General features: G+C 40.0%; 1 protein-coding gene across 3 annotated transcripts in view; it reads right to left on the bottom strand.

Annotated features, from left to right (window-relative positions):
- Positions 1 to 6,427: 6,427 nt before the first annotated feature.
- Positions 6,428 to 14,234, bottom strand: part of GREB1 (growth regulating estrogen receptor binding 1) — an 88,948-nt gene continuing 81,141 nt past the window's right edge. For all 3 annotated transcript variants that reach the window (XM_064707731.1, XM_064707730.1, XM_064707732.1), the window contains 4 exons: positions 12,631 to 12,766; positions 11,894 to 12,094; positions 9,787 to 9,925; positions 6,428 to 8,124 (listed from right to left, as the gene is read on the bottom strand). In XM_064707731.1, the coding sequence (XP_064563801.1) occupies positions 7,961 to 8,124; positions 9,787 to 9,925; positions 11,894 to 12,094; positions 12,631 to 12,766 (640 nt within the window). In that variant the 3' untranslated portion in view covers positions 6,428 to 7,960. The remainder of the gene's footprint in view (positions 8,125 to 9,786; positions 9,926 to 11,893; positions 12,095 to 12,630; positions 12,767 to 14,234) is intronic.

Here is a 14,234-nt window from a genome sequence, read left to right as displayed (position 1 = left end):
ATTTATTTATCAGATAAACTTGTCCTGAATTTTGAGACTTCTGTCTCTGTCTGAGAGGACAGCTGGGTCCAGCATCTTGAAATCACTTCTGGCAGCTGGCGGAAATAGCAGCCTTGCCACCAAGATACAGCCTGAGGTTTTGTGTTCAAACTGACCACTAAATCACAGCTATGATACACTTTCACAGTCACAGCTTGTGGCTTGAATTTTGTTATTTATCATCCCTCTGCAGTAGCTGGTGAAATAACATTGCTATCCAAATCCCTGAACCCTTCTGTTACAGGTCTGGCTTTGGGCAAAGGCTTCTAAATCTTTCCACTCTTATGTAATGAAATGGGCTATTTATAGAGCCCCACTGCAGGAGAGTCCTGGCATTAACTATGAGCTGATAACAGTTATCAAATGAACAAATATGCCCAGCTATGCTTTATACTTAACCTTAGGCTATATACAAATTCAGTGAGTAGGAAAATAATCAATCAATGGAAAAACACTGGAAATAAGGCATAGAGTAGAGAAATAGCCTGTTACCAGCATGTGGTCTCTCAGCACTGTGGGTGTCACTAAGTAGGCAGCAGATAGAAAGGACTAAAAAGTGACAGCCCTCTGTGCAGCCCACCAGGCACTGTCAGCTGGAGGATTGGGGTATCCCAGCCATGGCTGGACAGTGTGTTGGTTTCAACAGCAGCATGAGCATCAGCTGTTCTTGCCTCTGTCACCCTCCTTAGCCCAAAATACAACATGCAAGACTGTTTAAAGTCTGAAATACTTTCCTAAAACAATGTATGCTGAGGTCTCAAGAAGAGCTGTGGTATTTCAGCTGAGAGTTAAGTTCATTGCTGCAAGGAGTTGCCTTTAAGCTTTGGGAGCATTGGGAATGAGTGTTATTCCTGTGTATCAACCAAAACTAACAGCTGCCAAACTGCTCTGAATGCCTGGCATGGCAAGGGAAGTGCCAGTTTATGTCACAGGACAAGCACTAGATGCAGGCAACCCAGTCTCAGCTCACTCCAGTTGCTCCCTAGGCCTATGGGGTTGTGCTGGGCTCCCTCAGCATCCCTCCAACACTGTCACACAGCTCCTGCTGCTGGCTCTGACCTGCTCCTGCTCCTGAAACCCTGGCACTGCCCCACTGCAGCCAGTCCCTGATGGAATGACTTTCCACCTGATGGGTGTCTTAGGATGACAAAACACTGATGTGAAAAGGCATCTGGAAGAGATCTAACCATCAGAAAAAATGATGCTTACTTAGACTCTTCATCCTTCATTTTAGAAACTCGGAATCTGAAGTGGCCCAATAGCCAAGTCACCCTCCAGTAGCAGGGGAACTCTTCCAAGAGAAAATAGCACAGCACTTGAGTTACCAAGATGCTCAAGTTACTCATTTCTGTTGTACACTAAATGTTAAGACTGCAAGCACAGAAACTCATTTGTTAGCTATCTGACAAATCACATTTTCTTTCTGGAACAATTTTGGGGAAGGAAATTCAATACAATTCTTCTCATTTCAGATAAACAGGGAAATGCCACGCCTAGTGAATTTCAATGGCATTCCTGCCCCTGCTGAAAGGTCTATTCACCAAATTTAAAAGATAGGAACCGCTGTTTGTTGGAGTAATTTTCCACTGTTCCACCCATTTCTTCTGATAAATTTTCTTTCAAGCTGTGATGGGTAAGTATAACAATCTATCAGAAATAGCATTTAAATAATGGTAATATGCTGCATAATGTTTATTTATCAAATACTTCAAGAAGTGGGCGTGCATCTTTCCCAGCACACTGTATTCCTGAAGCCTTTGTCATTTTCTGTACCATCCGATTTCAGGAACTTCCTGCTTTCCCCAGGAAGCACTAACAAGTGTGGGCATTTCCCCTTGGCAGCATAGATGAATCCAGTGGCTGCTGTTTCTAGATCAGTGCATCTGGTACCCATGCCCAAGGGTGACCATCACCAAACACTTCTGATCAATACACCCACAAATGCAATAATGATTTTACTAGATGTAAAAGGACCTTTCTCCATAATTTGCATAAATGGTGACAATGTTTCCCAGACTTTTCCCAAGGTTCTCATCCCCACTACCTGCTCCCCATCCCACCTTCTCGCTGTCACACCCACACAGCCAGGCCACAGTTTCTTTGCTTTCTTCACAGTGTTCCCCAACCACCCCAGCAGCTGCTTTTCCTTCACTCCCTTCCCATTTTTGCACTCTCAGGACTTCACAAGCTTTGTTGCTACTTCCCCAGTTGGTGTTTTCAACCAAAGACAAAGGTGGAATGACAGCTGACACAAAATTCACAGAAAATGTTCTCAAGACTCACAGTTCATGTAGGCTTCACATCAGTTTTTTGATTCCTCCTCAGCCCATAGCCTCTGTGACACACTCTAACAACAGGTTTCACTGGATAAACACTACAAACAGAAGTTTTGATGCCACTTTTAAGCAGTGTCCTGTGATTTCACTACATGACACAGGTTAAAGAGGAGCAAGTTGCTTTTTATAAACAGCATTTGCAAGTGCTGTATCATGAGAAGGAAAAAAAATTGTAATCACTCCAGAATATTTAAAAATAGAAATATTAGCTCATGGTAGCCCCTATTTGAACTTTCTTTTGCTGAACTGATAACAGTCATCTTATTTTTAATAGACTAATTTAATAGAATAATGAATAGAATATTTAAATATAGAAATATTAGTTCATGATAGCCTTTCTTTTCCTGAACTGATAACTGTCATCTTATTTTTTAATAGAATAATTTTTCAACTTAAAGGGTAATTTAAGATATTTTTAAATACAATCACAACTCTACTGTACTGGAACAGCATCACTCTCCTAAAATAGTTGCTTTTCACATTACAGTAGTTTCCATGGACAACTCTTATGGAGCTTCTCTCTCTCTATTTTCTTTCTGTAAAGGCTTTTGTCTCATAAATGCCTATGGAAATTTATAGCATCATGTATATTAAGAAAGCTATACTGAGAAAGCAGAAAGAAAATCTACCTAACAGAAATACTGAGTCATAACTCTCCCTTTTTACATCTCCTGCAGAGGTATAGTTCAAGATCCTACAAATTCAGACCAAACATTATTCCAGTGGGGGACTTAAGAAGGGTACACAGGGCTGTCAGCTGCCCCACCACAGGTGCCAAACTTTGAGATTTATTGTTGATAAATAAACAGTATTTACAAGAATAATTTAAGTAGAGAGAAATCACACCATCAACATAAAAGAAAAGGTTCTATGTGTTTGCAAAAGCTCATTTATGAAAGTGTATCTTATGATGTAGAATCAGCCCTGTGATTACTGCAATAACCTCTGAGCCAATATCTGTCCTCCTAGCTGGTAGTTATTCTGATAGGTAGCAACAAGTAAAAGCCCATTGCCCATTGTCAGTCCTGTTGTCTCTAAGTATAAAGAATACTGTTTAATTATTGTTAATGATGCCAGTCATCATTTTCCACAGCATAACAGCTCACACTGACAGAATAATAATAGTTCATAATACTTCAGCATTTAAGTGCATAATCAATACATTGGTCATGTAACAAGTGTGGAGAAATTTCCTTCAGTTTATATTCCTATGTAAATCTAAATCAAAAATTTCCATTTCCTTGAGGAAATTTTAATCAAAACCACATTTATGTATGAAGCTGCTTTATGAGGTCTTTCTTTCTTAAAATCATGGCAGTTGATTCCCAATGCCTTCTTCTTACAGCACAGGAGTCTCGCTGATATATCTGACACCCCAGCACTTCCTAGCCAAATAATATGTCAGCAGTGGACAATGTCAACGTTTGGACTATTGCCTCAGAACTGCCAGAGCTGTGTCCTCCACAATCATCAATGGTTATTTTGGGAGCTGTCAAAACAGGACTGGAAATGTTTTAAAAGCATTTGCAAACTACCAGAACCACTGAGTATTTATTCAGGTGTAAACTGGAGCAAGGATAAGGGACAGAAGAGAGTCACCAGGCAGAGGATGGATGGGGCTAGTTTTAATTTTCACTGAAGAGCTGTACCCATAAGGAACTAAGAAAAAAGGGAAGAATATGGATATTTTTTCACTCCAGTATATCCACAATATTTCAGTGGTAGCTGATGAATTATTAAGACTGGCTGCTGAGGGGGTGATGTGGGAGAGGAGGACTGTGGCAGGAGGCTGGAAAGGCAGCATGGCAGCCTCGTATGGTGTGGTGAGAGGCTGTGTCATGGGGCGTGGGTGCCCACCAGGGTGCAGGGCTCTGCTCTCTGGGCAGTCCACGCATGGCAGAGGGATGCCAGCAGAGGTTAGGCTTTATGGTCACTGCAGTGCTTTACTACCCTGAGAAACAGCTCTGGCACCGTCATTTCTGGCACAGGCACTGGGCTGTGGCTGGGGGATGGTCCCAGGAAGGAGGGATGGCTGACAATCCTCACTCACCCTCACAGCCAGACCAGAGCAGTAGCCTGTGGCAGACAGCTAGGTCCTGTTGGGATGACACCCACATGAATTCCAACTTCCATGGAAATCCAGATTCTTTCACACTGCACATAGTCCCTGCCCAGGGTCCTTGATGCCCTGCAAACACTTCCAAATGCAGCCAGGAGTTCTACTTTCCCCCCAGCTTCTTCCATGCTGCTGGATCGATTCACAGTCCCCATTTCACTTGCTCTTCAATTTCTACCCTGTAGAGCTGTCTATTGACCCAACCTTTGGGTTTGTTGTACCTTCCTTTTTGTGTGAGTGATACCTTCCACCACAGAGTGCTTTTCAGCCTTGGGAAAGCAACCCCCTCACAAGCAATGTTTAGCAACTGCTTTTAGATGCAGAGTGGGAGCTGAGATCTCTACATTCCCTGTCACCACAACAGGAAGGGATGAAATCCCTTGTGTCCTCCAGTGATTAGATACCAGATATTAGTGCTTAAGTGCTCGTGAAGAGCTCTTTAACAGGGAAGAGAGGATGGTAAGAAGGAAAATAATGTCACCTTCTCTATATTTGGACTCTGTCTTTTACAGAAGCTGAATCATAAACTACTTCTCTCTCTGACTGACAATTCAGAACATGCTAATAATACTATCTGCAGGTGATAATAGTGGATGACTAAATCAGAAAGCATGGAAGGTGCTAGAGAAGAACGCAGAGGCTATAAAAAGTTTGTTTGCTATCACATTGTCAAGTGAATCCACAGAATGCAGAGTTCTGCTTTCTTGCCACATCCAAAACCGGAAAGGAAATGCTTAAAAGATTTGTGTGCCTAATGGGCATGGGCCAAGTTTTCTCACAAAGGTCACTGGGACTGAACGCCAGTGATTCCTTCTCACAAAAGAAAGACAAGAGAAGTGTGGACCTGGGACCTGGGTTCCCAGCCCTACACATGCACATATAGTAAAGAACTATAGCACCAAGCGTTGCAGCACAGGATGCCAGTCCCACTCAAACAACAATTTATCATTATTATTTATCTGTATTACTTTATTATCTGAGAGTCCCAGCTGGACACAAAACCTACATTGCCCTCTCCATGAAAGCCTTACACTTGAGGGGGGCTTAGCTTGTAAACTAGGTCAGGGATAAGGAAACTTTTGGATGGGGCCCTGGAGGCTGTCTCTCACTAAGTCATCCACTATCACTTTTTGGCCTCCTGTGGGCAAAATACTGTGTTTTCCTACCATGTGGGTGCACAGATGCTCCCACAGCTTGACAGGAATTACCTGCATTTTGGTCAGAGTAAGGGCATATCTGGTCTTATTACAGGGTGTGCTCTCCAAGGCAATGGGCTGTGCGTGCAACTTTCATCACATACAATTGCTCATAAATATAGTCCATGATGGAGAATTATTGCACTTGGTCACACCATAGACACAGATCTGCTGAGGCCAGGCCCTGGGACTCCTGTCAGGTATACAGGATACCATATGGAGAAAAAGGTTAACATGAAACAAAACTCAGGAGTATGATGGCTTCCGGTAACTGTCAGCTGTATTTTGTCAAAGTTCTGGAAACTTTGTGGCAGAATAGAATGTTAAGAAAGGATGTGATTTATTTTTTATTTATTTTCTTTATTATTTTGTACTTTAGGGCTTTTTTAGTTTCTTGGAGAAAATTGGTGTCTAAAGGCTGACAAAGCAAATGTCAGACCTAAAACATAGAAAAAAGTTAATGGACACTTGGTATAAGTTGTTTAAATATTTGGTTACAGGAAAGGAAATTTCAACTCACTGTCTTTCAATTTGAGTTCTTTCAAAAATCCTTATACTTTTGAGGCTGTGTTATGATGTAGGCCATTAAGAAGTCCTGTATTTTCTCTTGATCAGTTCAGATCATTCCTTAATTATATTAACTCCTTTCAGCCAGTGCTTTTCCACCTTTTTTTTCTATTACAAAAGTGTACTTATTGGTCCAGTACATAACCAAGACAGGTGTCCATGCAGCATGAACTTTATTTATAAAGACATAAATGTCACACTTCCTTAAAAAAAAGTTTAAATTAACTAATCAACTGATGAAAACTGAACAGTAATACTATTTACATAGACCAATGCTCACCTTCCTTCACAAAACTTAAAGTGAATTCTCACTCTGAAACACAAACAATGAAATATAGAAGCACAATGATTGCCAGCAGTTTCCTTGTAGATGGCAATCCACATCTCTTACAGAATTCACCACTTACAGAACTTACATTTCCTCTGTAAATTAACCTAAATTATCTCTTTGGCACAGTCATAGGGATGCCTGCGTTTCAAGGCCAGCAAATAACTATAACAGACTTAGACACTAATGGCATTTCATCTGTATAAAGCAAATGATCCCCTTATTGGTGTATCCAGCCAGAAAGGCCTGCCCAAATATTAGATATCCTCTGACAGTGTCTATACTCATCCTTCCTACACCTTGACTGAGTGACATTAACACTGATTCCATAAAGACAAACAGGAAGTTGCAGCTTAGACAGCATTCCCAAACACCGAGACAAGGACAGTGACCACTGATTTAACATCTACAGCGTACGAAATACCACAATGCCCGGTGCTGTTCAAAAACATGGGTTTAGATTTTCACCTGAATTTCTCAGCATTGTAATCTCCATTTTCTCACTCCTTTGAAGCACCTTGGCAAGAAAATATCCCCAGAAAGTGTATTGGGAGTGTTTTAAACCATTTCATAGGCTTTCCTGAGTGCACTTGCCTCAGCTTGAAGTCTACAGCCAGCCTACAATGTAGTCACAAAATATCACTGTTCTAGAAATAAATCACTTGCAGGTCAGTCTCACCATTTGATCTCTTCAGTTATTCAAGTTAATATCAGTTTCAGGTTTAAATGTTCAGATCTCATTTTACCATCTTGTTAACTCTCTTCCTTATGCTAATAAAACCAGACATATACTTAGTCTTCTACTCCAACAGTCCTGCACAGTAAAACTATCCAGTGTGGCACTTATTCCAAAAATTAAAGCTTCAACTGAGTTCCTACTGTTAAGGAAATATACTTTACAAATCTTCATGTAAAAAGCCTACCTGGATCAATCAGAAGGAGTAAACTACTGAACTGTACCAACTCCTGTTGCCCTATGCTGACTGCTTGATAAATAAGACTTGTAAACCAGAACCTGCTCCTAAATTTACATTTCCTGTTTCTGGAATGTGCAAAAAGATTCTTTATGAACTTGCATGTGGTCTTCTTTGTCACAGAAGTGCACTCTTTGACCTCTCTTCTGCTATGAAATGCTTTCGACCATGTAAGTCTCTGTGTCTCTATCAGGAATTAAGGATGACTTCCATCAGAACATTAAATTAGAAAAGTCACTTCAATGTTTGTAAATATGATCTTAAGCTGTCTGATTAGATATCATTCTAATAAACAACAGGAAACAGTCCTGTTTCTGTTCTGAAAGCAGAGTGCCTCAAAAGTAATTTCATGAGATGGTGGCAATTCGTGTCTTGTGTCACTGGGGAAATGCGTCTCTTTTCAGCTAAATATGTCGTCCAGTCAGGAAGAACAGTGGTCTGTCCTCTTTGGCGTTGGCAGTCTGGAATTCGTCCCGCAGGCGGAACTGCCACTCGTCTTCCAGCTCCAGCCGGACAACAGTCTGGCGGAGAGAATTGCGGTCCTGGCAAATCACACACAGCGTGGCACCTGGGCAAACAGTTCAAAAGGAACTCGTGTGAATATCCCCTTTGTTCTCAGATCACCCACCTCCCACTACCCTGCCTGGAGAACTCTACTCATTTCACATCAGGGGTTACTAATGGGCTTGGAAGAAAATTAAACTGCTCAGGTAGGACTTGAGGAGAGCTATGTTCAGCTACCTATTTGTCAGGATCTTCTTGTGTAACTTGAGGTCCCTCATAATCACCTAGTAAATAGGACTAGAAGCACTTTTCAGGATCCTTAGGGTAGGAAAAGTAAAACTGGCAGGTCTAAGGAGGTCTAAGGGTCTTGGCAGCAAACCAGATAAAAGCCCTACATCCATTCCTGTTGTAGCCCTCCTGATCATTACCTTTGTTGAGTAAAACCCTCACTCAGCAAAACCCACATGGCAATCACTGTCATGGCTGACTAAGCTCTTTGTGCTTTGCTGCCCAGAAATGGTCTAAACACGTCTTTAAAACTAATCACAAATTTTAGTGGCTTTTGGATTGGTAAACTCATGTCCTGGCAAGAAAGAATCTGGTTTGTGTGGCTACAGACACAAGCAAACCCAGAATGCCAAACTAAAAAAATTATACTTCAGTAACCAATGCCAATTGTCCTGTCTGGCATGCTGATAACCACTTTAACTTGCATGCATGGCTTCATGGCTGCTGAGAAAAGTCCTCTTTTAAGAGAAAATAATTACCTCACCAGCGTACAGTAATCTAAATGAGAAATGGTGAGGTAAGTGGTAATGCCCAAGACAAAAAATATCCTGTGAGTATAATAAAAAGAAACAGGACAGAGAGTCACATGGTGTTTAATTCTTATGTGACCCGTTAGAAAATCAAGCAGACTGCCAGGGGAGATGGAGAAATCCCAAAGCAAACATACTTTATGCTAAATGATATAAAAATTGACTGGTTTATGCAAAATGAGACTGACTGGTAGCCTCTATTTTAGCTGCAATGAAGAACACAGCAGTCTATAACAACTCTGCCAGTTTCGAGAGGCACTAACCACAGTGCTCTTCTCCCAGTGACAGTTGTAGCTGAGAGAAACAAAGCCCCAGAGCACCAAATGCCTAAGACAGCAGCAGAAGGATCCAAAGGAAGTTTGCAATGGGACTGTCTGCAACACAAGTGGAAGTTAGTTGTCTCCGCTGCTGCACAGCGTCATAAGGTTTGCATGGAGAAACTGGGTATCAGGAATAAATCGTAAATGAGCCACTTTCTATTTCTAAAAATAGGAAATAGATTTTGATAGATGCTTGTCAATCACCTATTTTCCATCCAAATTTTAAAAAGCTGTAAGATCACAGTAGGTAAATGCTTCATGAATAAATCTTCAATACTCAGTTTTCAAACAGAGTAAGGAGTTGTGCAAATACTCTAGGCATGATGATATGGATCCAACATTCCTTCCCACTTAGAAATCTGCAGAACTTATAGCACTGCTATATACCAGTTTACTACAGTGCAGAGCCAGCATGATCAAGCATCAAAGTTGGGACATATAAAGAAGAATATGAATACATGCATATATGTATAAATGCATCTATATTAAATAAATATAATAAATTTTAAACATAGATAAAATAGATTTTCCCCACATTCTCAGAGACCATGTCACCTAATTCTTTGTAATAAAATTATTGCAGCTCACCTTTAAGAAAATGAAACTTCTTCAAGAAGCTAGCCACAACAAAGGAGTCACAGAGGTACAGCAGGAGACCACTGAATGTCAAACCAGAGGAACTGATATTCAGAGAATGAGGCCGAGAACTCACGTAGCAAACTGCAATCTGATTGGGAGAGAGTGGAAAAACATTAACATCTTTAGAGCATCCATATGAAGCTTCCAGTATCTGCACTTGATTCAAATTCAGATTTTCTTTCCAACTCCAAATATTGTGAGCTTTATAGTTCCTTCCAAAACATAGCACTACTTATTAACAATATACATAAGCACAATTCATCATCATCATCATCATTGTTATTGTTGTTGTTATTGTTAGTGTTATTGTTATTGTTGTTGTTATGTTTAGATGTGATAGAGTTTGAAAGCTGCAGTAACAATTGCTCTCCACAACCATAATGCTGTGACCTGCCCAGCACATTTTATTCATATGTGAGTAAATACAATAAATGTGAGTAAATACATTCAGACATGAAAAGAACACCTAGAAATTCCAAATTTCATTTACATTACGATTCCTCAAGGATTACTCAAGTTAGTAGAATTATTCATATACATGAATTTATGAGGTTTCCTCTTGCCTAGTTTGTTTTTATGGCTACTCCTGAAATCTATTAGGAACAGGAATATTTACAGCACTCTTTCAGGATTTATAAATTCAGATTAAGGGTATCTTCCACACATGGCTTTGTTTCAAAAGTGCCACTGTACTACTTAGCCGGGATACATCCTCATCTGGCATGGATCAGCATGACTGAGTGGAGGAGGAAGGCTGAACTTCAGCAACTAAGACTCTGTACCAGTATTCCTATTCCATATTCCTTCAATCCTGCTGTATCATATTACAATTCAGGCAGCAATTCCAAATGAAAGTGAAATAATTTCCTGTGCTGAATGGGTTAGAGCTGAAAGGATGCAATGGATGAAGACAGTAACAGTACAATGCCCTCCCACAAAGCTTGTTTTTTCAAACATGGTGGAAACAAAAGCCTAAGAACTCAAAGTGTTGTGGGAGCAGCATACATAGGAAGGTTATTACACAGCTCTTTGGAAGGGAAGTTCAGGAAACCGAGAAAGACTGAATTTCATTTGGTATTCAGTGAAGAGATAAAAACAGTCCTATTTTATTATGCAGGGTGCCCCTGACGAAGGAAATTATCAGCATCTGACTCTATTGATTCAGAAGGCTGAGCCATTGCTTTATTAAACTATATATTACATTAATAGTATATTATAACTCTACTAAAGACATACTATACTGTACTATACTATACAAAGATACGTACTAAAGGAAAACCCATGACTGTCTCCAGACAGCCAGGACACAGATTTGACCTAATAGACCAATTAATATAAGCAACCATCACTAGAATCTAACTACTAAATCTCTTCAGGTAAACAATCTTCCTAACACATTCCACATGTGCAAAAACAAGAGCAGAGAATAGAGATAAGAATAGTTTTCTCTTTCTCTGAGGTTCCTCACTGCGATTTCCAAGAAAAACCTGAGAGAGAAAATTATGTCTCTTACTGTTCAAATAATGTAAATTCCACACAGTTCCTCTCTCCTGAACCACACCACCTTAGTACCAAATTTCTATTAACATATTTGAGTTGAGTTATGACCTTGGCTTTAGATCCAGAATCATCAGAGAGAGCCAACAGCTCCTGAGACCTAAAGTCAGCATCTCCCATTCCCACTGGTTGTTTAATATTTGATTCTCTGCCTCAGTTTATCAGTCTGAAGTGAACTAAAACATCTGTATATTTGAAGTGCTTTCTAAGGGTTATCTAATATTTGTAAAACCCTCTTGTGGAAGAAATTTTCTGTAGGAAGAGCCGAATTATAGCAGATTGAGAAAGCACTTCACAGACTATATTAGTGTTTAGGACAATTCTGGGATTTCTCTCCATGTACTTTAGTTGAAACCTCTGACAATATCTCTACAAGACTAAGAATTCGATTGTAACATTATAGAAATGTGCCTCATTCTTCAAAGAAATACATCAATAACCCATCCAAAACAGGGCCTACACATTTCTAGAGCTACTTGGAGATTGTTTTGTTCAGTACCTGTGGTCCTAAGTTAAGGTAGCAGTCCACAGACAGCACTGGATGGCTGTAGTTCTTCAGTGAGAGAGGGAAGAAGCGATGGCTGTGGTACTGGAGATACTTTTCAAGGAGCAACTGAGCAGGTGCTGCCAAGAAGGTGTGCTTGCTGTCAGGAGCACAAATGTACTGAGCAGGGGAGATTGAAACTGGATTGTCAGACACCTGTGAGGAAAAAATATTTCTTATACAGATCAATCTTAATCCATCAAGCTGTGTGAATTCTGGTTTGTATGAAATACATCTCTACCCTACAAATCTAAGTTTTATATAAGAAGAAAAGTTATTCAGCAAAAAATATCTGCTACCAAAACAGTTTCAGTTTCATAAAATTATATTTGTGTTTATAGTCTTTGAGATTTCTTCTTTGAACTCAAAGTACTCCTACCTATGAAGTCACATGAAGTTGAGCAATTCTATAGCTATAGATAAAATCCATATAGTGAATGGTTACGGATTGCAAAGAGACACTTTATGTGTTTTTCAAAGTTTTGAAGGAAAACTATTAAGGAAAGTTGTATTTATGACAAGAATATTGTGGATTTCAGAAAAAAAAAAAACTAAAAAAAGCCCCACGTGGCAGACATACCCCATTACTGGCAAGAGATGATGCACCAAAATACCTCAGATCTCCTAGTTAAAAAAGACAAGAAAGGAAAACACAATTTTAACAACAGTGCAACAGAGGTCTCAGTGCCCACCTTAGACTTTATGTGGAAGGATCGCTGTCCTCCAACCACAATTTGCTTTTTCATGATACTGAAGTTGTTGAACCGACAGATGAGGAGGCCAGCACTGTGGACACGCAAGTTGAAGTCAACATCATCACATGTAAATCTGGAAAGAAAAAATCATAGCAGGTCAGAGGAATGCTCCTCATCACACACTGACAAATACAAGCACTCAGAGCCTTTGATCAGCACCACAGAAAGGACAGGTATCAAACACACTGACCCTCCACCAGTGCGTACCAGTCAGGGAAAGGGGATTCAGCTTTCTAGTAATAAACTAGGCTAGCATCAGTTTGAGAAGACCAGAATGAGGGAGGAAAGCACTTAGGGAGGGAAAGGATCAAAAGCATAAAGTAGAAAGGCAGTAAATTGCTAAGGAAAATACCCAGAAGTTAAAACATTTTTTTGCCTTTTACTACAATAATGGAGTCATAAGAAATTGCTACATACATTACTACCCCAAATACAGTCAAGGAAATTAATTCCTTTGAGTTCCAAAGAAAGGGATGATTTATCAAATGTACAGAAGTATCTGACTACTCATTTTCCCCTCAGAATAGGAATAGCTAGCAATTTTTTCAATGTTCCTCTACAGAACTAATGTAATTGTATTTTAGAAACAAAAACTATTTGAAGGCAGGTAGTCTTTATACAAGAGAACTGCTGAGACACAGGAAAAGATTAAGCAGAATGAGGGCAAACATCCCTCAGCTAAATTTGACCCATTTAAAAAATATGAGGGAACAGAATAAAAGGTAAACTCCTAAAGCTGACTAAATTCAAATACTCTGATCTCTGGAAAATTCAGGATCAGTTCTTCATTTTGAATATATTTATTGCAAAGGAAACAGGATGATGTGCAGAACCATTGGATTGACATCCAGGGCTTGAATTTAAGCTAACTGAGCAACCAGTGCAACAGTCAACACCAGTGAGAAACATGGCATTCAATTATAAGTTTTTTAAGTTTTGTCTTTGATCTTAGCAATATCTACATGGTTATTTGATATCCCTGACTGTCACTGCCTCTGGGTTTTAAAATGTACCTTTTTCCTTGCCCAGGCTTGGAAGGCCATACAATACTTCACAGTCAGCAGTACCCACACAGGATTAACCTGAGCCTCCTGTGGTTCAAAGACAGAGGCAGGAAATGGGTGGTGTGATGTGGCATTCCTGACATTTTAACGTTTTTGCTTGTACTCATATCATTTTGCTTTATTGTCATTGTCTCCATTTGCCCTTCACACATAATGTTTCATAAGGTAACATGCTTGGGCAGCCTAGGAGCACAGTTCTCTCTCCTAGGAGATGCACAGGGGCAAATTTGTTCTTTTTAAGATGGTGACAATAGAAATATAGAACATCTGTTTTTCAGAGAATAATGAATGCAGAATGCTTCCCTGCAGTTATAAGCAAGCTTAGGCCTCAAAAGATATCTTCCTGAGTTAGCAGAGTTCTTCTGAAAAGCACAGTGACTGATGTTCAGTTACCCAAGGGTAACTTACAGCCATTTTAATTACCTGGGCTGTCCCACACAGCTTACAGAAAACCACACATTTCATGTCATACCTGCC

The sequence above is a fragment of the Zonotrichia leucophrys genome, chromosome 3 (genome assembly GCF_028769735.1).
Source record: "Zonotrichia leucophrys gambelii isolate GWCS_2022_RI chromosome 3, RI_Zleu_2.0, whole genome shotgun sequence".
In the NCBI taxonomy this organism is placed as follows: domain Eukaryota; kingdom Metazoa; phylum Chordata; class Aves; order Passeriformes; family Passerellidae; genus Zonotrichia; species Zonotrichia leucophrys.
This window is presented reverse-complemented; position numbering and strand designations above follow the sequence as displayed.